Source organism: Mixophyes fleayi, chromosome 1 (assembly GCF_038048845.1).
Source record: "Mixophyes fleayi isolate aMixFle1 chromosome 1, aMixFle1.hap1, whole genome shotgun sequence".
NCBI lineage: Eukaryota > Metazoa > Chordata > Amphibia > Anura > Limnodynastidae > Mixophyes > Mixophyes fleayi.
In genome coordinates this window covers 361,788,493-361,813,673 of record NC_134402.1, presented here as the reverse complement: position 1 = coordinate 361,813,673, position 25,181 = coordinate 361,788,493, and the positions used below count along the sequence as shown (strand labels likewise).

Here is a 25,181-nt window from a genome sequence, read left to right as displayed (position 1 = left end):
CCTCTGGAGTGCCACGCAGATCTCGCTCTGCCATCGAATTGAAACTGCACCGCACGGCGCAGCTATACAATAGCTGTCATATTGGACGCAGAGTGGGGGATGCAGCGAACCCCGATTGGTTTCTCACGGTGAAACCTGATTGGTTTGCTGCAGCTCCAGAATTTCAAATTGATGGGGGCATCCCACATTGGCTCACCCTTTCACCCACTGATTGGCTGTTTCCAATTTGCTGTCACTAGCGCTAAAACCTAAGAGAGCACAATGACTTTCCTGTGCTAGATCGCTGGTTTATTCTTTTTTTCACCCTGTTCTGGCATGTGTATAGGATTGCGCAGACAGGAAAACAAAAGGAAAGGTCTGCTAATGCGAGTTTACAATCGAGAGGGCGGGGGGGCAGACACAAAGGAATGACAGGGCCATCTTTTCCATTGGGCATGATGGGCAGCTGCCCGGGGGCTCCACGGGCAAGGGGGCCCCATAGGCATGGCTCTTAATGAGAATAAATAATCCTGCAAAAGAAAAAAAACCTGCAAAAAAACCCTTCAATGTTCACCGAGCAAGTACATCTATCTATCTCTATATATCTATATCTATATCTGTATACATCTATATATCTATATCTATATCTAGGGGCCCCGGTGCACTGCTTTGCCCGGGGGCCCATAATGTTGTTAAGATGGCTCTGAGGAGTGACACAGAGGGGATAATTCGGTATGAGATGGTTGGGAAGTTATTAGATTACCTTATCTGTACATTTTATTTGCTCTTTCATAAGTTCTCTGTGCATCTTCATGAGAATATAAATATGAATGAATGTTAAAATGAAGAAGTGAAGGCAGGTTTTTGTCAATAGGATTTACACAGAATGTTCAACAGTGAACATCCATCATCTTAACACAGCCTGAATTATGTAAATGGAAACTCTCACTGGTCATGTATATTGTCCTATTTTTGTATTTTGCAATGAGGGTCATATTTCAAGTCCCTGACACCTGTGTCCAGCTTATCTACAGTTTATGTATTTGTTCTAAGACTGATTCACCTGTACCAATTCCCTGCACAATAATTATAACAGACATGTGTGCAGACACCCATTTATTTTCATTTTGGTTCCAAAACCAACTTCGTGTTTTGGTTTTGGCCAAAAATCTTCATATGTTTTAATGTGGATTTAAATTAAAAGTTTTGAAAAATAGTAAAATTATGTGACTTTGGGTTGTTTTTTGCATTTCTACATGTTGAAAATGCCCAGAAATGTTATGAGCCACAGACAGCATCTCCTGCACCAACCACTCATTTTTTTAAAAATTCTGAACAGCCAACAAAGCATGATACAATCCCTATGTAACAAGGTGAGTGAAAGACCACACACACACAATATTTTTATCGTTACATCATGGAAAGCAAAGTGGCAGTAATCATAGGTCATTAGATTGACCGCGGCATCAGTAGACATTTAGACAATATATAGACGAAAGTGGGCTGCACCCAGAAGAACAATGGTCAGAGATTACGTACACAACATTTTTAACAGTATTTAACATGCATCATGAAAAGTGAAGAGACAGTAATGAGAGCTCATTAGATGGACAGCGGTGGCATCAGTAGACATTTTACACAAGATGATAACCCAAGACCATAATGTAGAATAGTGCAAGATGGGCCCTCCTCCCACCTGGTTGTGATACATATGTTCGACATACATGATCGACATTTGGTGGACACGCTTGGAAAGTCGACAATAATGAAGTCAACACTATTACTAGGTTGACAATAATATTCCTAATCCTTTCTCTATCCCTAACCCATACCTAACCATATAATACTGTTGATCTAAAAAAAAAACGTTGACACCTGAATTTTCAATGTAAGGTTGTCGACTTTATGAATGTCTAGTTGTTGACCGCATAACATTTTACACAAGATGATAGACCACGGCCATCATGTAAAATAGTGCAAGATGGAATTGACCTTGGGCTCACCCACTTACCCATATGTTAAAAAGGACATGTGTAGTTTACCAAACCAAGTATTTCAGCAACAGGGAATGCCATCACCCTCATCATTATCCGCATCACTCATGTCAAGATAATCATCAAACAATATTAGTTCAACCCAATTGGAATCTAGTATTACAGATTCTGTTTGCAATTGGCAGCAAGAATCACATTCCTCATACAAACTGTAGCTAAATTTGGTTAACACCAGAATTTCTACTTTTTGGGGAAGTAGTCTCCTCCGACAATCACACACAATGTTCCCAGCTGTGCTAAACACTCTATCCAAATACACACTGAAGGGTAGGCAGCTTAAGTACACTATAGCCAGTTTGTACAAGGAGCTCCATATTGCCTTTTTATCTTAGATGCTAATTTCAACATTATTGTTAAAGGTATTCAAGATTGATGTACAGCTTAGAGCGCTCCTATGTGGCTGCCTAAGATGAGTATCAGCAATGTCACCCTCAAACCTTAAATATACAATTGCAACATAAATAAGATAAACATCTCTGGGAGCTACCAGTCTAGATAACAACAACTAGCCATTCTATCTCCATCCTGGAACTAACTGCTTGGACCCTTAGGGGTAAAGTTATCAAGCTGAGAGTTTTACGGCGTGTTTGAAAAACCAATCAGATTCTAGCTATCATTTATTTAGTACATTCTACAAAATGACAGCTAGAATCTGATTGGTTGCTATAGGCAACATCTCCACTTTTCAAACCCGCCGGAAAACTCTTAGCTTGATACATTTACCCCTTAGAGTTCTCATCACAGCGTGTGGGCCCCCTGTGTAAAAGAACTTTACTATTAGCCTACACCATCGGCTAAATCTGGTAGGCAGCCATTACCTGTCATTGGAAAACCATATCAATAACGGTGTCATTTTATGTATGGTTTCCTTGGTTGCTGAATAAATGTGGCATTGAAGGTAATACACTATTGCATTATCCTTCTCTTTTTTATACATATCTCCATTAAAAGAATATGAGTACCTCCAAGATGAATTCTACACTGGCACTATAAAGCAAGGATTTCTGTAATTTTGGGCCTGAAAAACAAGGACTTTTCAAAGAATTGAAAAATTGTGTATTATTGTTAAAGGTGTTAATATACAGTCATGGCCAAAAGTTTGTGAATGACACAAGTATTGGTTTTCACAAAGTTTGCTGCTTCAGTGTTTTTAGATGTTTTTGTCAGATGTTGCTATGGTATACTGACAGGGGAAGGTTAGGCTGTTGGGCAGGGGAGCATGTGCGCCTGGGCCGGTACCATAGTGGGCTACGTTAGGCTGGGTCACTGGGCCGCCTTCAATTTCTATTCTTGCTCCCCGGGCTAAAATTTGCCAGCCCTTCTCTGTATACTGAAGTAAAATTACAAGCATTTCATAAGTTTCAAAGGCTTTTATTGACAATTACATTAAGTTTATGCAAAGAGTCAAAATTTGCAGTGTTGACCCTTCTTTTTGAAAACCTTTGCAACTCGCCCATGCATGCTGTCAATCAACTTCTGGTTCACATACTGACTAAAGGCCACCCATTCTTGCCTAATCAATGCTGTGGGTTCTTGTTTGTCCACCCGCCTCTTGAGGATTGACCACAAGTTCTCAATGGGATTAAGGTCTGGGGAGTATCCTGGCCATGGACCCAAAATTTGTTTTGATCTCTGAGCTACTTAGTTATCGCTTTTGCCTTATGGCAAGGTATTCCATCATGCCGGAAAAGGCATTGTTCGTCACCAAACTGTTCTTGGATAGTTGGGAGAAGTTGCTCTTGGAGGATGATTTGGTAGTATTCTTTATTCATAACTGTGTTCTTAGGCAAAATTGTGAGTGAGCCCACTCCCTGGGCTGAGAAGCAACCCCACACATGAATGGTCTCAGGATGCTTTACTGTTGGCATGAGACAGGTAGTGATGGTAGCGCTCACCTCTCCTTCTCCGGACAAGTGATTTCCAGATGCCCCAAACAATCTGAAACAGGATTCATCAGAGAAAATTACTTTACCCCAGTCTTCAGCAGACCAATCCCTGTACCTTTTGCCGAATATCAGTCTGCCCCTGATGTTTTTCCTGGAGAGAAGTGACTTCTTTGATGCCCTTCTTGACACCAGGCCATCCTCCAAAGGTCTTTGCCTCACTGTTCGTGCAGATGCACTCACACCTGCCTGCTGCCATTCCTGAGCAAACTCTGCACTGGTGGTGCCCCGATCCCGCAGCTGATTCAAAGTTAGGAGACGGTCCTGGCGCTTGCTGGATGTTCTTGGGCTCCCTGAAACTTTCTTCACAACTATTGAACCACTCTTCTTGAAGTTCTTGATGATCTGATAAATGGTTGATTTAGGTGCAATCTTACTAGCAGCAATATGCTTGCCTGTGAAGCCCTTTTTTGTGCAAAGCAATGATGACTGCACATGTTTCCTTGCAGATAACCAGCGCTAACAGAGGAAGAACAATGATTTCAAGCACCACCCTCCTTTTAAAGCTTCCAGTCTGTTATTCTAACTCCGTGATCTCCAGCCTTGTCCTCGTCAACATTCTTACCTGTGTTAACAAGAAAATCACTGACCTGATGCCAGCTGGTCCATTTGTGGCAGGGCTGAAATGCAGTGGAAATTTTTTTGGGATAAACTTAATTGGCATGGCTATGAAATACTTTGAAATTAATTGCAATTCATCTGATCACTCTTCATGACATTCTGGAGTATATGCAAATAGCCATCATAAAAACTGAGGCAGCAGACTTTGTGAAAAACAATATTTGTGTCCCTCTCAAAACTTTTGGCCATGACTGTATTTGGGGATTTATTTTAAGCCTGACCAGATGTCATAATAAACTTTCACATTGGTGTGCTGTGTTGACTCATCATCAGTGTGACTCAATTTTCTGTTATCAGCCATTTTGAATCCTTAGGAAAGTATTAGCAGGATGAGCCATTTGCTATGACATTTCTGAGTTTTCCAACAAACTGACACTGGTATGTCTCTTAGTGAAACCAGTGAGACACGTAGCTGGCCTGTGAATGTTCAGACATTGCGTGATAGCACAAATATGCTGTAAAGATGTGAAGGATGACGATGAAGCTACTGGCACTGCTGATGATGATGGCGAAACACATAGCCAGTGAGCTGTCAGGGTTATGTAGTCATTTGATTGACCAGTACTGCTTGTCCACTTATCTGTAGTTAAGTATAATCAGTACAATGTAATTTTCTGAAATACTTTTTCTTTAACCTCCTGGTACAGTTGAGGAATTGCTGCTTGGTAAAAATGTAATAAAGATGTAATTTGGTATTGTGGACACATGACCTCATCTAATCCGCTAAAACCTGATGCATTGATGGCGGAAATGGGACGCATATCCAATGCTAACATAACTGTCATGGCTTTAGTGATCAACTTTGCAACAAGATGTTGGCTGTCATACTTGGTTCCTCTTGCAAATGCTTGCTTCACAGATAAATGTTGCATACTATTCTTCTCCCCTTCTATATTGAAGTATCAGCCCGAGCAGCAGCAACAGCCATAGGATGCTTCTAGGGATTCATAAATTGCATTAGGGGAGTCAGTTTGAATTTGAAGTTGATGCTGGATGAGGTACTAATAATGAGGTGGTTTATTATGAAGGTGTTGATAGTGAAGATTGCATGAGGTGTCTATCCATTCGGCTGCTTGCTGATGCTGGGCTGCTTTTCACTATACACAATTTTCCACCTGTTCATAAACTACTTGAATGAACTCGCTGCAAATTACGTAAGAGGGAAAGGAGCCTAGATGATCAACATCCCTACCACTACATATTTTGGCATTGGAAAGGCTACAGATGCATTGACAAATGTTTTCTGGGTTTTACTAAAATATTTTCAAATATAAGAGGTTTTTTTTTTGGTCTTATGCCCTAGAATGACAATGTGCTTATCATCATCCTCACATTTCCAAATGGTTGAGAAATTTGAGAAGGAGGTTGCTCTATAATTCCAGGGTCAGAATCTGAAATGTCGGACTCGCATATAGCACTCATGGATACCCTTAGACTCTCCTCAGGATTCTGTGAGGGCCCAAGTTGTTCTTACCGAGGTTGTAAAGGACTACTACTGCCAGTACTGGTACTGGGATGCTTCTGTTTTTTGGCCACTTACTAAAGATGTCACTGATACTGCCCATCACACAATTGCATTCAGATTGAAACACTTGAGGTTTTAAAAGTAAGAAATATATATTATTTATATTTTGAGGTATGCTGCTCAGAGTCAAAGTGTACACTGTTTTTTTGGCCGCTTACTAAAGATGCCAATGACATGAGCTTTAGTTTGTGGTATCCATATTTTTCCTTGATTTGGATGTCATGTATTTTTGTGCACTTCTTTTAATGTCATTCTTGCATATTTAGCTTGCTGTATTTTTCTCCATGCATTGTGCACAGGGCAGGTTATAGGGGTCCTTCTTTTGACCAGAAGTCCCTTCCTCTCCAGGTTCACCTGTTGCATTCCTTGTCATACTGATGCACCTTGGCTGTAAGTATTCCTGTTGTGGGTGTCCTCTTTCTGCTCACATGGAATGTTAGGGGCCTTAATGATAAAGTGAAGCATTCATGGGTACTGTCCCAAATTAGGAAATATAACCCTGATATCACTTCTCTTAATGGTCGAGGGTGTTGACTCTTAAATGGCCGTGGGTGGAAAGGGCATATTACTCTGTGCATTCCCCAAATGCTTGTTACATCTCTGTCCTAATTATAAAACATTTACGCTTTGCTCTTGAGCACATAGAACCTTTGACCCTTACGGGAGAGTCGTGTTTCTCTGGGCGGTTCTTGAATCTTCCCCATCATAGTCCTTGCACTCTATATTCCGCCTCCCTATAATTCTGATGTATTTAAAAAAGGCAATGCCCAGATACATGACCAGGCTCTTTTGTGGGATGCCTTTAAAGCTTTCCTTAGAGGTTCAGTTATTAAACATGTGGCTGAAATTAAGAAATGTAATAGACTTGAAGAAATTGAACTAGAATAGGTCTGTAGGGACCTAGAGTGTCCATCCATTACTTCCCACTCCAGGGAGACCAGACTTAAATGGCTGCACACAAAGCATGACTGGTCAGATAATTTATATGGCATATCCAAATGTTATCTCCTGTTTTCTAGGCATTCACAAGAGACTGTGGTGGATATGGAGGGGTTAGGGGGAGTTAGACCTGATCGGTGGAACCATTCCAGCAATTTTGCACAAGCATAATTTCAAACGCTTTGATGGCAAGCATATTGCCCAGACTTTCCTACAATATTATGAGACATTGTATGGGTCCAGAGTTTTGTTTATGGAAACCTTTCTTAATGCCTACCTAGATGATAATATATCTGGCTGCCTTTTATCTCTCGGGAGTTGGCAAACTTTTTAAATACCCCCTTGTAATAGAAGAATTGGATTTGGCAATTGCCTCATTTCAAACAATAAAGCTCCAGGTGTGGATGGTATTCCCATCAAATGATATAAAAATGTAGAGATTTCTTCATTCCACAACTACTGGATAACTTTAACCTACTGTTCGACTTGGGCACTTTGCCCTCATCCATGTCTGAAGCTTTGATTGTTGTATTGCCTAAGCCTGTGAAAGACCCCCTGCTTCCAGATTCGGATGTCAAAATCCTATTCAAAACTCAATGCTATAATTAGTCTGCTAGTGTACCCAGACCAGATGGGGTTCATTCCACACAAATCTACAACAACTATCCTAAAGGCAGATTGTTTATGAATCTCCAGATGCTCCATGGGACTGAGCCAGGGACAGTGGTGGTGTGTCTATTACTCTGTTGAGTGGATCTATATGTGGGAAGTGCTAGGTCACTTTGGACTTAAATGTAATTATTATATTCTGCCCCAGCTGCGAGCGTATGCATTAATGGCTATGCTATGGCTCCATCTGGTTAGGGGCACTCACCAGGGGTGTCCATTGTCTTCTGCACTATTCGTGCTGGCTATAGAGCCACTAGCATGCCTAATTCATTAACATCCTAGTATTGACGATCTCCATGTTGGGGGGTGGAGGGGTGATGGATAAGATTACCTTTTACACGGATGACATTCTGTTGTTTTTATCAGATGTAGAACATTCGCTGATTAATCTTCCAGATGCGGTGGACACCTTTGGTCAATAAGCAGGTCTCAAAATTAACTGTGATAAGTCCAGTAATTTCCCTGTTCATGGTATCATCCTGATTGTGTGTCATTCCCTGCAGTTGAAGCTGCTTAAGAATCTGTAAATGTGGATCTACCGTATACGGAATTCATTTTGCTAAATATTGATCCCATCGCAGATTATTTTAACGCCAAGTCCCACTCCTGGGGGAGACTTCCTCTTACCAAGTCAGAGTAGGTTAATCTATTCAAAGTGATCGTGCAACCTAAATGTTAAACCTTTATGCTATGCAACACATTTCTGTACCTCCTCCAAACTATTTCAAATTACCAATAGATAGATCTCATCCTTTTTTTTGGGGGGACAAAAGGCCCAGAATTAAAATAAGCATCCTTTGCAAATCCAAAGCGTCTGGTGGTTTGGCCCTTCCTAATCTCTAACTCTATAATTTGGTGGCGTCCCACTTAATTGAATGGGATGAGGGCTTCTTGGAATAGTGCTCTGATGGGGCTCCTTGGTGAGCAGAGTCTACAAATAGTCTACTTCAGATTCTTCTGTCAGGCAGGAAAGGTAGGAAAGTATCCCCTATTACTAGGCAGGCTATCGAGGTCTGGACACTGGCTTAAAATATTTTGGGTGAGTAGGGTTATGATCTTGATACACCCCTCTGGTATAATTGTAAACTCCATGAACTGCAGAAATTGTCTACAGATAATATTTGGCATATGCTTGGGTCATCTCTATTGTAATGGTCTCTTTAAATAATTTGAGCAGCTGCTACAATAATTCAGTCTTCCCAATTAGGCTTTCTTTCACTACTTGCAGTTGAGGCATGTTATTTATTTCCAATTTGGTGACTCCCCACTGCAGCACTTCGTCTCCCCAAATAGAAAATTGTTGTTTACCATGGGCAGGAGAAGAGTCATTGCTACACTTTACTCTGAACTTAACTTCCAGGCTGCCCCTGATGGACTGCTCTCACTTAAATTCAAGGGGGGGGGGGGGTTGATATAGGACTGCTTTCTGATAAGGACTCGGCTCAGATGCTTAAGAGTTTTAGAGATGCCACTTCATGCAGTCAACTCCAACAAATACACTTATACTTACTCCATAGGGTATACCACTCTCTGGTTCTCTTTTCAAAATTGGTAGCAGATGTGATACTGAGTGCTCGAAATGTGGTTTGGTACTTGTGGGAATGTCCGGCAGAGCAGCAATTTTGGACAGAGGTGTGAAAATGCGTGCGTGACGCTGTGCCGTGTGTCCCTCCCTTTGACCCTAATGTATGTCTGTTTGGCACCTCATTGGAAAACACCTTGACCAACATACTATATAAGTATATATTTATTCATGTGACGCTGGCAAAAATTATTATAGCTTGCTGATGACTCTTGATTTTCAGAAATGGAGAGTTCTTGTGAATTATACAATGGGCCATGAACGCTACATGTACACAAGCAGAAATGCTAAAAATAAGTATCACCAGATTTGGTTCTGTTGGTATAACTCGCGTTACAGAATACGCTCTGATGACCAGGAAGTTTGTCACTTTCCTGACCTGTAATTAGTCTGTGCCTTTTTCTCTGGACCCCTGGTTGCCCTAGCCCTATGCACCTTGTTGTATGTGACTTGTTATACTATATATGTTGCATTTCAACAACATTATGCTTTATTAATTGAAGATTGGATACCTTTTGAGCTGATAAGTTTGTTTGTGCATGGTTTTATTTTTGTTTGTTTTTGTCTATTTTTGTTTGTGTTAAAAACTCTCAATTAAAATTACGTGATTAAAAAAAAAGTCACTGATACTGTCCCTTACCCAAATGCATTCAGATTTAAACACTTGGGATTTTAAAAGCATAAAAAATATATATTTATTTTTGGGTGGGGAAGGGGGGGGGGGGGTGCTGCTCTCTTAGTACTAAAGATGTCATTGGTACTGACTTCACACAATTGCTTTCAGATTGAAATACTTAGGATTTTTAAAGAACATTTGTTTTTTTGAGGTGTGCTGCTCATAGTCATACAGCACTCTGAATTTTCTCCCCTAAGTAGTTCAGATATCTATACTATATTGTGACAGGATGGACCGCCTATGCCACCCTTTCTGTTGTTGCTGGGAACCGGCTGGGCTTACTTTGCCATCGCCCTCTTTCGTTACTCTGAATATGCCCCCAGAAGAACCACGCTCCTTCTGGGTAACTGTCGCTGCTAGTGTACTCCCCTGCTGGTAGACTTGGGCTGGTGACCTCTTACTATGGATCTGGGTTGCTGTGCATGGATCCCCCCTGGCCTATCACACTGACCAGAGCTGCAGGTTAGCAGGCAGAGTGGTTGTACCGGAAAAGCTTGGGTCCAAACCTCAGAATCAGCCGGAGGACGGATTAGATTTAGGGACTAATCTGTAGCTCACAGGATTACAGCAATATTGAAGAAGTTGTTCAAGCAGGTCTTTGAAGCAAAGTGATGTTTAATTTCGCTCAAATGTCCTGAGAAGTTCCGATTAAAGGTATCACTTAACCCCTCATCCACTGTGGTTGCTCTCCCCTCTCTCCCCTGGTCCCTTTTTCTCCCTTGCATCACTGCCTCCCTTCGTACCTGTTTTGTCCACCCTCCCTTAGGATGTAAGTTCGCATGAGCAGGGCCCCTCTCCCCTCCTGTCTCCATTCCGACTCTTCTGATCCGCCCTCACTCCATATGTCTGCCCAGAGTTTCTGAAACATTGGTACTTAGTGTTTATTGTTCTGCAATGTTTTACCCTGTATGGTCTAATGTTCGTACTAAGCAAGGCACTGCGAAAACCCTGTGGCGCCCAACAAATAAATGATGATAATAATAATAATAATGAGTGGTCAGGTCAGATGGTACATCAGAATGATACATTTCAAGACAATGCTTTTTAAACTGATTTGGACACAGGCTATTTTTAGAACCAGGATGCAATGTGTTTACACAAACATGGATTTACATGCATTGCAAAGCTAACAATATTTACGCTTATCTGTGATATCTTAAAACCTTGCTGTGATCCTGCATCTTACAGTGGACAGGCTGTTGAGCAGGGATTTCTGCTATCTGGGCATCTAGGGTACCATGTTTTCTGTGCCATTCCCTCTATGCCTCTCATCTCCACCCTGTTTGGCAAATGGCTGATGTCAATGCCCTTGGCACTGCACAGTCTCAAGGTCCGCCCTGGACACGTTGGTGTAATTAGACATCCTGTGCATTCTCCTGGCTGCAGTTATTCCACTCCTGAATAACTCGGCTTTCCTGATTGGTTCACTAAAAGCCATCTGCGCTTATCCCAACGCTTGCCACCAGAAATCTATGACAGGGTGGACCCCTATTACACCCTGTCTGTTGTTGCTGGGAACCGGCTGGGCTTACTTTGTCACCGTCCCCTTTTGTTATTGTGAATATGCCCCTCCTGCTGCAGTAGGAGGAGCCTGATGCCACCACTGGACTCCTTTATGGCACCCAGAACCACACTCCTTCTGGGTAACTGTCGCTGCTAGTGTACTCCTGTGCTGGTACACTTTGACTGATACCACTGATCTCTTACTATGGATCACAGTTGCTATGGATGGATCCCCCCTGGCCTATCACACTGACCAGAGCTGCAGGGTAGCAGGCAGAGTGATTGTACCGGAAAAGCTGGGTCCAAACCTCAGAAACAGATGGAGGATGGATTAGGGTCTAAACTGTAGGTCACAGGATTACAGGAATATTAAAGAAGTTGTTCAAGCTGGTCTTTGAAGGAAAGTGATGTTTAATTCGCTCAAATGTCCTGACAAGGACAGTTCCACTGATTAAAGGTATCAGTGGTCAGGTCAGATGGAACATCAGAATGATATATTTCAGTGTACAAGACAATGCTTTTTATACTGATTTGGACACAGGCTATTTTTTTGCATCAGGGTGCACAGCAAGTCTAATTACATATTCCTATGACCCTCACGCATCAAAAGGTCTAATTAGCATGAGATTAGCATCTAGAGTATTAGAACTTTTCTCCCAACAGTTGCAAAATACACATTTGCTCCAAAGAAAAGAATTCCTCAGGAAAAGTTATAAACACCAAACAAGACATTTCCTTACACCAAGATATACCAAAGGCTTTCAAAACAAAGGCTTACTGTATCAAATATATACATAAGATATAATGCATTTCCTCTAGAAAGGTTAAAACAGAAAAAAAAAAAAATTCTCCCCTTTGTCTCAGAAATTAAAGATTTCCCTTACCAAAATATACACAATATAAAAATAATGCATGTGCAATTATATAAATAAGCACCCAGCGCTATTTCCTTTAAATTTATACTATAGGTTATTTATAAGTGATCCAGTCACATATATATATACTATAATATACTATTACAACCAGTAGCCACTTCTTTTCTACTCTTCACTCTCTCACACCCAAATGATCAGTACACAATTCCAGCAGACTGATCTCTAATTAAACTCTTTAGATTTGAGCAGCAAAATCACAGCTATTGCAACATAAATAAATTGCTTCTTTCACCGTTTAACCCTCTTCAAGCGATTTTCTGAGCACAGAATTGCAGCAAACATCCTACCCACGTGCTATTACTTATAAAATGGCAGCTGAGAACAGAAGGGTGACATTATATATATATATATATATATATATATATATATATATATATATATATATATATATATATATATATATATATATATATATACACACACACACACACATACATGCATACAAACATACAGACACCCACATACATATATACATATAGAACATTGATCCAAAACTTGCAAGATCCAACGTATTAACGAAAAAAATATGTTTTGCCTCGATTTCAGATCTGAATATTGTGTGAGAAACTGAGTAATGACTCGGTTAGAGTCCAAAACTCAAAATTGGGATCTGCCGGAATCCGAAACGCTGAAATCTACTTATAAGTAATCACAAAGAACACATACTACATTTATGTAACAGTGCATTACATAAATGCAGTTGCAGTTTATTTGTGGATGTCTGGACAGCATGAAGTAATTATGTGGGTGGAAGTGTTGAATGGAGAGTAATAAAGAACAGGTGATGGAGTAGCTGATTTCTTGCAGAGTCATGACAGAGAAGAGGGGTTCAAAATCAGTTTAATTTCTTCCTACTTCTGATGACAAAGCCTTGAGTAGAATTGAAAGTACAATGATGAGATAGGGGACTGCAATAGCTGCAACATGGGTAGGGAGTGGCTGAGCAAGTAGTACAGCAGGCTAATTAAACATAGGGGATTTTGCAGGGAAAATAAACTGACAGATAAAACAACTTTCATGAGCCGAGTAGAAAATAAGAGCAGACTCCAAAACAGTCTTCTTGTGTTGTGAAGCTTGTAGCCAGGTTGAGATGGAAACATCAGGAGTAGAATATGGAGTTTCAAGTGAAAACTGACGTTGTCCTTGTGTAGCTGTGGTAAGAGACAGAATGTTCTTCTCATGTTTACGCTCGTTTAACTCCGGTATAACTCTGATTTATGCATTAGAAATAAAAATGCATTTTCTTAATTCAGTTCAAACACTGATGCAATAAGGTTGAAGTAATTACCAATAGAAATGGTATGGGTAAGGATGAGATTCCAGGATACAGATGAGGGGGCTGTAGCTACATTCATTCTCCCCCTCCTTTCTCTCCGGGAAGCAAGGAACAGCTGGGGATTCTGTGACATCACAAAGTAGTGTAAGGGCTACCCTATCTTTGGAGGTGGGGAGGCCAATTAGTATCCATTGTTTTTCATAGGTCTAGTCCATTTTGTCTTCAACCCAGCAGTGGGCTTCTGTGGAAGCACAGCTCATCTCCACTCCCCCCTCCAACCCTCTGATCCAGCACCAACCAATGTTTAAAGGGAGAGAGAGCCAGGGGTTTGCCCAGGGAGGGGAAAACACTGTGAAAATTTGACCCTAGATATAAGGAGCCACTCCAGGGTGGGAGATGATGTTCATTCTGTGATTTGATTCCTGGAAGGTGCAAGGTCTGGTGTTGAGTTGCCGTTCTATACCAGATACATGAATCTCTCTCAGCTGCATATGTAGTATCTGCAAATCAGAACAGTCAGGTGACTGTAATTCCTTAAGCTAGTGGGTTAAGGACAGATTATGTGGTGACATTTATTTACTGTGTGTTTATAATATTCTAGTGAATCCAGCCCCTGAGCTGAGCAAGCTGGGATTGGTTTGTCATTATGGCAAGGGGATCCCTGCCAAGTGTTCCCATGCAATCGTGTGCCCACCCCGACTGGTTGGCCTAGTACCGGTTTTGGTGAAATCGTGGGATCCCCTCAATCTGCAGGTGCTTACAGAAACTACAGCAGCCCTGTGCCCGAATTCAACAGACCACGGATCTTGTTAACTTATAATTGGGTGCATGCAAAGCCAAAATACGGACGTCATATTCTGAGCGCCTGTTGCATTCAGAATACGTGCCCTAATTAATCAGGCCTAGCAAGTGCAATAGGTATTGCTGGTCATTGATAAAACATAGCTAATGAGCAATCTCCTTCTGCACAACAGTGTTTATTATGCCTATAATGCAAGGGCATTTAAATAAGAAAATGCATAACATACTGCTATAATCTTCTATTAACATAATCAAAAATATTAAATAGATCACACATACAATAAATCAAGCAGTTTTACTGTTATATAATTGCAATAGTTTCCTAAGTGAAGCACAGTCAAGCAGATACTGAAATATTTGTACTGAAGCATTAAAGCTAGGCATGTACTGGAGGGAATTAATTGAGATACTAGGATTTTAATTGCAGAGAATAGTTCATTAAATTCGTGAAAACTTCATGAGAATTCAAAAGGCCAATTGCTGTGTCTATAACAACGATTTGCCCCAAGAAAGTCTCTAAAAGATTTTGAAACAGCTGAGTTATCCATATGAGTTTCTAGAGTTTTTTCCAGAGTGGACTCAAAATTAGAGATGTTCACTGACCCTGACCCCTGGTTTTTGGTCTTGGTTTTGGATATGGATTAGCTTTGTGTTCTGGTTTTGGTAAAACCGCTCTTGCGTGTTCTGGTTTTGGTTTTGGATCCTTATTTTTTTCTAAAATCCCTATTTTTTTTTACTTAAATCACATAATTTCGCTCTTTTTTGTTCCTACATTATTATTATTAACCTTCTGTTCTTGTGTTCTTGTCAAGGGACAAAAACACTGCTACCCCTCCTGCTTCTGTATGAGCAATGGCGCTGGGTCTCCTGGGGAGGGAGGTACTTATGGAATTCAAACTCTGTGAGATCCGACAATGCAACAATGATGTTTTGCCTCGATTCAGATCCGAGGGCATGCGAAAGTACCGAGCCCGCTCACGAGCCTACTCGGATGCCCTAAGTTCAGCCCAAGCATCTCTGCTCAAAATGCTCACATGTACTAACAATAATAAATAAATATACCCAAAATACATATTTGGTAAACTGTCAAATACTGTAGCTGTCTGTTATCACCTTGTCAGTATGTACCTTTTATTTTTTTTATAATTTTATTACAGTGCCTTTTAGGGTTTTAATATATACAGTTTGCACTACAGTGTTTGATTATGTCTTATGGAAAATACTGTTAAGCATAGATTTTGAATACATCTTTCATTTTAAAACAGGGGATTAAATCATAAAATAAGGATCAGGTTTTGGTAGAAAAAAATAATTTGTTGATGTGCACATACTAATAAAGCTCCATTCATTCAGCAATTGCCATCCTACCGTTCAGCACAGTTGTCCTGGCAACGGAACACTGTCATCTTTTTGTAGTCAAAAAAGGACACTCCATGGAGTGCTCTCTGTCGTGTGTCATCCAAGTAGCATCCAATATACTTTGCTGCAAAACAACAAAAATACAACATGTTAGATACAGCCTGGGAAAGGAAGTCATGCATTACACTGCTGAAAACCTTTGACTGAATATTGATCTTAGCTTGGGTTGGAAATTGTTTTATATAATACTGCTCAAATGCTTGCATTGTTTCAGGTTATTCATGAAACTGTTTGATTGAATTTTCTATCAGTACTATTGTGAAATAATTACTATATACTCAGTGTAAACTTGTCTGCCCACATATATGGTTTTTATTCTGGTATTTTATTTTCTTTATAATGTGCTTTATTCATGTAATTTGTTTTATATTCTTAAACTAAATTAGCATGTGCAAAAAAGATATATTTTGGACCAAAAAAAAAAAAAAAAAAGATATTTTGGTTGTTTTACAGGGAATATGGTTATAGCAGTGTCATGTTTGAACGTGACATATCTTACAGTATATCTTATTTTCAAAAATATTGTAAAATTATAAGACTATTATAAACAAAGTGTAAAAGATCATCTAAAACAGTGTTTCCCAAATCTAGTCCACAGGGACCCCCCTGTTTTCCATATCTCTTTTCTGGAGCACAGGTGTTCATTACTGACTGACACATTTTGAAAGATCCACAGGTGGTATAATTATTTCACGTGTGACCTGAAAAACCTGCACTGTTAGAGGTCCCTGAGGACTGGGTTTGGGAAACATTGACTAAAAATACATGCATACAAGTAGTGCATGATTGTGGCTGTATAGATGGCTCCTCTGTTTCTCATAGACACAGCTAGTTAATGGATGCGCAAACTGAGCCAAGTCCTATCCAGTACCAGTTCACTACTTTTCAAATACCCACACTACTTATTTTGTAATACATGTGATGTACACTGTTTAGATTCTGCACGGGTGCCGGTCTATTTATTCTTGTTTTTCTATTGTGTGCTGCTATGTTATGTGTTATAGAGAAATACTTCATACAACCTGCCTAGACCAATCAGTAGAAAACATCCATTAGGTGCATTATAAAACACACAAGTATCATTATTATTACCATCATCAACATCTATAAAGTGCCATCATATATTACACAACTCTGTGCAATGAAGGGATTATGATAAAACATATTACATACAATAACATGAAAAAAAATGTTAAGATGACCCTGTCCAAATGAGCTTACCATCTAAGAGGTGTGTCTTTTAGGTATATTGAAACAATGAGCAACTTTACAAGTAATGTCCAGAAAAAAGGATCACTATGTCCCCTATGCTCCCTTAGAGAACAGTAAAGGTTTGGACCAATGGCTGGATGCTATTGGTTTATTTTGATTGTAAACTGATACTTGGTAAAAATGATTAAAAGGTTTAAAAAATGGTGTTCAGAGCAAAAAGAGAAGCTAGATTAAATAAAAAATAGAAAAATAAGTAAAAAAAAAAAAAAAAAAGGAGTAAATGTTCTCTGGGAAAAGCCATGTTACAATGCATGGGGTGCAAATTAGTTTATTTTTTTGCACATAAGTTAAATACTGACTTTTTTCATGTAGCACACAAAATACTTGATAGCTTTATTTTTACATTGAAATTTAAAGTTGATCTAGAACATGCCCTACTATAAATCTGTCCCCACATTTTAAATGTATCTTCCCCTCCAATGCAACATAGTTTTAGCCCAAGTGGAAAGTTACTCCTTTTTTTAAGCACTGAGGGCTGAAATAAGCATGAAGGATAATAAAAGTTTGAGGCTGTGTCACTAGGCTATAGTTAGTCATCAGGGTCAAAAGATTAACTGGAGGGTTACACAAATCTGATGTCACAGGAGAGGGGAGATAGTCTTTAAATAGGATGGGTGGAGATAGAATCAGTCTCTGGAGTTTCTGGTATTGATCACCCACCCTCCCTTGTTGTTACATTGATGCCTGCAGTCAGAGGCAAATTGTTCCGGGATCAATATACTATACCTGGCATTTAGGGCAGTGCCAGTGGAAATAATAGATGGAGAATGGCCAGAAAAAGCAGTTGGAAACGATGCCCAGTGGTCGGGCGCACAGTACAGTAATGGGCGCACTTGATTCCACCTCTCAGAGCATGTTTATAACCTCAGTCTAGGTACTGCCCCGATGGGTAGACTTGTGGGTATGTCCCTTTAACCCAGAAGGATTGCGGTTCAGTAGTGCCCAGGACAGGTGTCCTGAAGGTAGATATGTGCGCCCGGGGTTAGAGTCCCCATTTTTTGTGATTGTCCCTTGGTTGATGCGGGAACTTCCTGGTTGCCTGGCGGAAGTTATGCACTTCTACTTTCTCCACCACCATTTAAATAAAAGTTCTTTGATTTGCCACACTTATGTCTTGTGTTATTTAATTTAAGTGGTTAAAGGTTGATAAGAGGTTAAGTGAAGTAAGAGATATCAGCCTATAAGCATTTGAATTCTTTGCTTTCCTCAAAGACTCAGGCCCACAGAGAGCAAGAGAGACTGAAAATGCATTTTCACTGTTACATTTAGTGGGAGATTCAATTGCATAAGAATATGATCACCAGTCTGACCTCTTACCTAAAACACCTTGGTCTCAAATAGGAGCAGAGATTCAGAGGTTGCATGAATTACCATGTTTGACTGGAATAGAGAGACATGGTTCAACGACTGCTGATATTGGTTTCTTTGTAAATGTGGTATGGACAAGACCTGATATGGCAAAATTAACCCCTCGTATGATAACACAATTGCTGCAAGCAGATCCTGTTCATTTGAAATCCATTTGAAATGCTGTCTATTAAACAAACGGTTGAAATAACTGTATATGATGAATGTACAATGTAGAATCTTGAGTCAGTTAGCAGAGTCTGGCAATGACCTGTTACAGAAGGGATGGGGGGACTACAGAAACAGTATAAGCCCCCCACCACAGCTACTAGATACAAAGTAACTAGAAAACAAATGTTTCCTGAGTTGTTAAATGCAGGAGTACCTAAAGACAAATAGATAATATACCCACTGCAGATTTGTTTAAACTAGAGATGCACACTGACCCCATGTTTTGGTTTTGGATCTGGTTTTACCTTCGGGTTTTGGTTTTGCCAAAACCGCCCTTGCGTGTTTTGGTTTTGGGTTGCTATTGTTTGCAAAATTACATTTTGGGTCTAAAATCACATCATTTAGGTATTATTTTGTACCTACATTATTATTAACCTCACTAACACTAATTTCCATTCATTTCCATTCAATTATGACCACCTCACAGGTCACAATATTATTTTCATACACTTTCAAACAAAGATTGCAGCAGTTCTTGCCAGTGATAAGGAAAAGGCCATCGTCATGCCTGGGCATAAGACCAAAATCCACCTCTTAAATGTTGATTTATTTTTACACAAATCCTGACAAAAGTTTCTAGCCATTTGTAGCGTTTTTAAAGCCACACTCAGTAGAGGTAGGGACCTTAACCATCTAGGATCCTCATCCATGTTACAGCATTTGAAGCGAGTTCATGGAAAGCTGACCCTACACTTTGTAGTATAAATTCAGAAAAAAAGAGTGCAATGACTGGTATATTAGGATTTCAGCAATGAGAAATTAAGCAATGAAGCTTTCTCTAACACTGCTACCACCCTCCTCTTTCTCTTCTATCACTTTGCCTGCCAAACTGCTCTATACTCTGCCCTATCCTTTCTCTGTCCCTCTCTCAAATGGCGCTAGATCGCGGTGAAGGGTGGCATTTATAGATTTCAAAACCCGCGAGATCCGAAATCCAACGACGTCATGATGACGTTTTGCCTCGTTCTGGAATCCGAGTAGGTGCGAGAGTACAGACTTGGAACCCCGAAGTTTGGGCGGGTTCGGTTTTCAAGAAAACACAAGGGCACTGTCCCTAAGCACGTTGCAAAGAGTGACGTGAAGGAGGAAGCACATCTTTCTCCCCCAGTGACACCCACAGCACCACCCATTTTTATCCCATATGCAGAAAATACACTTGAGGCACATGGGGTAGGAGAGGAGGGTACCACACACTTTATGAAAGGAATTTGTGTCCCAGTAGCCACAAGTACATTTTAGGATCTGTATGAGATCTAGGGACTGACAGTCCTATGTAACAGTGTCAATATACTACCATTCAGATGTGAGCCCTATAAGATGTACAGCTTTGCTGGACACAGGAGCACTATTTCATGTTTCACATCTCCCTACTTCACAACACACATATGTAACTGTAGGCGGCTTAGGAGATACACAGACGTGGGTGGTCGTGTGCAATGCAGATTCCAAATAGGGAAAGGACCAATTTTCCCTGTTGAACTGTTGGTATCTGAATTACCAGATAACATAATTGGAATAGATATTTCGAGAGGGCAGTCCATAGACATGCCCTCAGGTACTTATGTTTTTGACTGTTCTGTAAGATCCTTCATGGTGTCTGCAGTGAAACCAGTATTTAAAGGGAATGCAAAATGGTCCCCAGTGCACATTCCTGCTCCAGTACAACTTTTTACACCTCAAACAGTACAGCATACAAGGAGGTTTAAAAGAAATTGGACATACCATGCATGCATTGCTAAAAGCAGATGTTTTCTGTGAAATGGTCAGCCCAATTAAATCTCCATTGTATACCAAGAAGAAACCGATTGGTTTATATAGACTCACAATTGATGACAGGGGTCTCAACAAGGTAGCACCTCCATTTGTGGCTGCAGTACCTGATATTACCACAATAGTAGAGAAGATTATGGGCAGCACGGTGGCTTAATGGTTAGCACTTCTACCTCACAGCGCTGGGGTCATGAGTTAAATTCCCGTCCATGGCCTTATCTGTGTGGAGTTTGTATGTTCTCCCTGTGTTTGCGTGGGTTTCCTCCCACACTCCAAAAACATACTGGTAGGTTAATTGGCTGCTATCAAAATTGACCCTAGTCTGTGTGTGTGTGTGTGTGTGTGTGTATTAGGAAATTTAGACTGTAAGCTCCAATGGGGCAGGGACTGAAGGAGTGCTCTGTACAGCGCTGTGGAACCAGTGGTGCTATATAAATAATGATGATGATGATGATTACTGAAACTGCAGGAGAGTGGCATGCAGTATTTCTTTTCAATTCCTATTGATCCAGAGTTTCAGGACCAATTTGCTTTTTCTTGAGATGGAAGAAATCATACTCTCACTGTTTTTCCACAAGGCTACATGTGATCTTGCCAGTGTTACACCACAGGTCACTTGACAAGTGTGTCAATAGACTCAATACATTGATGACATTATGTTGTCAGGTGAATCAAAGGAGCAGGTGACACAGGATTTAAAGACAGTTACTGACTTTATGTTGATTTGAGACCGGATGATTAATCCTGATAAAGTACAAGGCCAAATACACACTGTTAAATTTCTGAGCATGATATTGTCAGGACCACAGAATACTATACAAAAACCAGTGTTGGAAACAATTCGGCAGTTGAAATATCCAAGCACAACAGGTTCTTGGAACAATGGGCTACTGGAAAGCATTTGCCACCGATTTTGAACTTATTTTAAGACCAATTTAAAACGTGAGTCATAAAAATACTGAGTTTGTATGAACCGCTGAGAATATGGAATGTCATGGGGTCTCTCGCAGGAGTCACCAACTCCAGGAGATAGAAGGACACCTATTTGATTTTGAGCTAGACAGTTCTTTACAGCCCAAAGAAGAAACTCATCTCTATAAAAGCAGCTACTGGCTGTATACAGAGCCCTACAGCATGTGGTATTCGACCACAAGCGAGCAGACACTGACAATGGCTGGATGGGTTAGACAAGAAGAACTTGAATCCAGAACAGCAGTTGCGCAGAAACCCAATCTACAGGAATGGAAGTGGTATCTGTCAGAAAGAGATGTATTATCTTCACAAGAACCCTTTACAATCAGCACACAACTGGCTGGCATGTTTACATTAGAAGCTGCAGAGCAGGAGTTACCCCTTTACAGATTTCAGGTGGACTTGTAACAGTAGCTGAGCCCAATTCCACTTTGATTGAGGAACAGAGGCATTTGGTATGGTTTACTGATGGCTCAGCGACATTGACACAGAATGGTTGAAGTTAGACAGCTGCAGTATAACAACCTATACAACAAATGATACTACATGAGCGTGGACAAGGTGGATTGAATCAGTATTCAGAACTGAAAGCAATCAACATGTGCCTTGAAAAAACAACTGGATCCATTGTCATCTACACAGATAGTTGGGCAGTGTTCAAGGGACTAACTACATGGATTCTTAGCAAGAAACAAGATGACTGGAGAGTCAACGGCAAGCCAATATGGGGAGGGTCTGATTTATGGACTTATATATGGAGTCAATGTGACAAACGATCAGTCAGCATTGGCCATGTTAATGCTCATACAGGCCATGAGCACAATGACATTGCAAACACCCTGGTGCAAGTGAAAGCTGTTGATCTATCCCCAATGGATGAGACTGAATTATACAATATTGGAGAGTGAGCCTATGCTCAATCGGGGCATCGAGAAGCAGAAGCCAAAAGAATTCCATTGACCCAGATCATAGCTAGAGACAGTGTCCAAAAATGTGAAACTTGTCAACAGCTAATTTACAGAAATGCTTTGACTGGATGTTTGTGATCTATTGCCAGAGGACAACAAGCATATCAAGTATGGCAGACTGACTTCATAGGACCTCTACCTACAGGAAAAGACAAAGCACAATATTGCTGTACAGCAGTAGATAATTCCTCCAGAGAACTGTTGGTGTTACCAGCTGCCCATGCCAATCAAAATGCCAATCTAAAGATGTTGGAGGACATTTGCACAGATTATGGCACATCTTCTGAAATTCAAACAGACAGAAGATTACATTTCATTGGTGCCATAATCAGACAGTGGGCCAAAGACAAACGTATACTAGGTGTACCACATTCCCTATTACCTTCAAGCAGCAGGGTCAATAGAAAGAATGACTTGTTAACAGAACAATTTAGAAAGAGAATGCCCACACATACATTAATTACTTGGGATAGAACCTGTAGCGATGCTCTGTACAGTGAAAATGAACGTGTGATTGGTGATTGGACTCCCTTCCAGAGTTTGCTACAGCCCCCTGCACCTAGTCCCCCCTTTGCAATCAAATTATGTGTCAAACTCCAACTTAAAGCAGATCAACATAGTTTTCCAGTGTTCATCAGAGAAAGTGTATGTCAGGCTCCATCCCATTCTGCCGTCCTGAGGACAGTCACCTGTCTCCTCTGCATCAGAATGCTTGGCAACCAGAAGCACTACTTCTGGCCAGGCATCTGGCTCCAATGCGCACACTCGTTCCCGTTCCTTAGCAATGGGATCCAATTCTAAGCCCAGCAGAAGCTGCTGACATCATCGCCGCCAATAACTTATCCCACTGTTTCCCCTTTATTTAAAGAACGCACTGGCACTATTAGTGTGCCAGAGTATTAAGTCTTCCCCTGTGCTCCAGCGTTCCTTGTGTATCCTGACACTTATATTGACTCCTGGCTCCTGAATTCGGCTTCCTTTTGGCTACTCCTTTGGATCTTCCCTGGCACTGATACTCCTCGTGATTCTGACCTGGCTTGCCTTAATCACTCTACTTGGATTTTGTATTGGTGCCGCATTACCCAGACCCGGATTGCCTGACCACTCCTTCACCCTACTTCTTCACCGATAGTTGCTCTGGAGAACTATGACCTGCGCGTCCTTAGCAGAGAAACCCAAACCTTCTTGCGGGGGTCCCTGGCGAAGACCAAAGGCGCATTAGACTCTGCGCCACTAGATGCAGCTGTGGCAATATCAGCAAGTCGACAACTTTCTACAAGCACCAGAGTGACAGTGTGATATTATCTAAAAATAAATATATGAGCAATGGGCAGGTCAAGCAGAACAACTAAGAGTACCTACTGGCGTTTTAGAGTGTAAACATGGAAAAGCCATGTATTTTCTTCCTGCAAGTAGTATCAGAGGCAAATTTGCATGGGCTGATAGATTGCAACAATATGAATTAGGAGGAAACTTTGTACACCTATTTTTCCATGACTACTGTGTATTAAAAAAATATGATTAGGTGGCTATCATCCAAGATACCACACTCATAATCACGCACAAGGATTATGAGGTACCAAGTGCAAAAGTCTGGGTATTGCCATTTGGCACCCACACAGAATGCAAAAAAGGGGAAGTAGTGACTGTAGTGCAAGAGCATTTTACGTTTGTATTGATGGTGAAACTATATATCTTCCTGCTTCTAGGTTGTATCATAGAGAAGACTAGAACACAGAAGATGAACCTTCACAGTGCCTTGTTCGGACCTAAGCCTATTAAGAATCTATGGGCTCTGTTATGCTTACCTGTCCTAATTGCTTTAGCTTTTTTAATTGTTGAATTGACTTCAGATACTTCCATGAATAAGAGAACTGAGACAAATAAATCTAGAGTGGAATAATTCATTTATCCGAATGCATCAGTGGCTGATGGAAGATGCCAATTGAACTGATTGCTGGATCTGATCACATTCCCCAATATCTGCAGGAACTTTACCTGTTCTTTTTACTGGTGTAGCTACAGCAGTAAAAACAACAGAACTTTATCATAATGCTATTTAGTCCAAATTAAAATCAAATGTGGATTGTTAGGGTTAAACAGAAATATATATCTTCATTGTATAGTATTGTATCTACTTGAATGATGCAACTATTGCTGGCATGCTGTGCTAAGTGAATCAAATATGTCCATTTACATTATTACCTTATATGGTCACGGTCAGTCACAGTCAGGGAGCCATCTTTAAGATAACATCTATATAAGACGGAGTTAAACAAAGAAAGACCAGCCTCACACTGGAATCATAAGAAAATAAAATGTCTAGAAGCCTTCTCTCTAAAGAAATCAGGTGTCCAATATGAAATTAGACAACTGGGCTCCCTAACTGATCACTATTTTTAGCGAAGTACAAACTAGTTAATCCCTTAATTTAGTAAGTTTCTTATAGTCACTTAATAAACCACTGGTCTTATTTGAACATGCGTTTCACTGGAACAACTTGAGAATTTTTATGCAAAAGATGTTATTTGCTACAGCAAACAAGACAAACCATTCTACTAGTAAGCGGGACCTATACTGGTTAATGTAGAACTAGGTAAAGTGCTTCCTCAAGATGAGCCCAGTATATTATACCACAGTAATTTTTAAATGTTTACATTATATTTTTGATTTACAGTGTATGGTTCTAGCTTGTTAAA

The 25,181-nt window shown here is 40.4% G+C and overlaps 1 protein-coding gene across 3 annotated transcripts in view; it reads right to left on the bottom strand.

Moving 5' to 3' along the window:
* WSCD2 (WSC domain containing 2) overlaps positions 1-25,181 on the bottom strand; it is a 328,534-nt gene that overhangs the window by 105,191 nt on the left and 198,162 nt on the right. For all 3 annotated transcript variants that reach the window (XM_075178503.1, XM_075178504.1, XM_075178505.1), the window contains one exon: positions 15,872-15,986. In XM_075178503.1, coding sequence (XP_075034604.1) covers positions 15,872-15,986 — 115 coding nt within the window. The remainder of the gene's footprint in view (positions 1-15,871; positions 15,987-25,181) is intronic.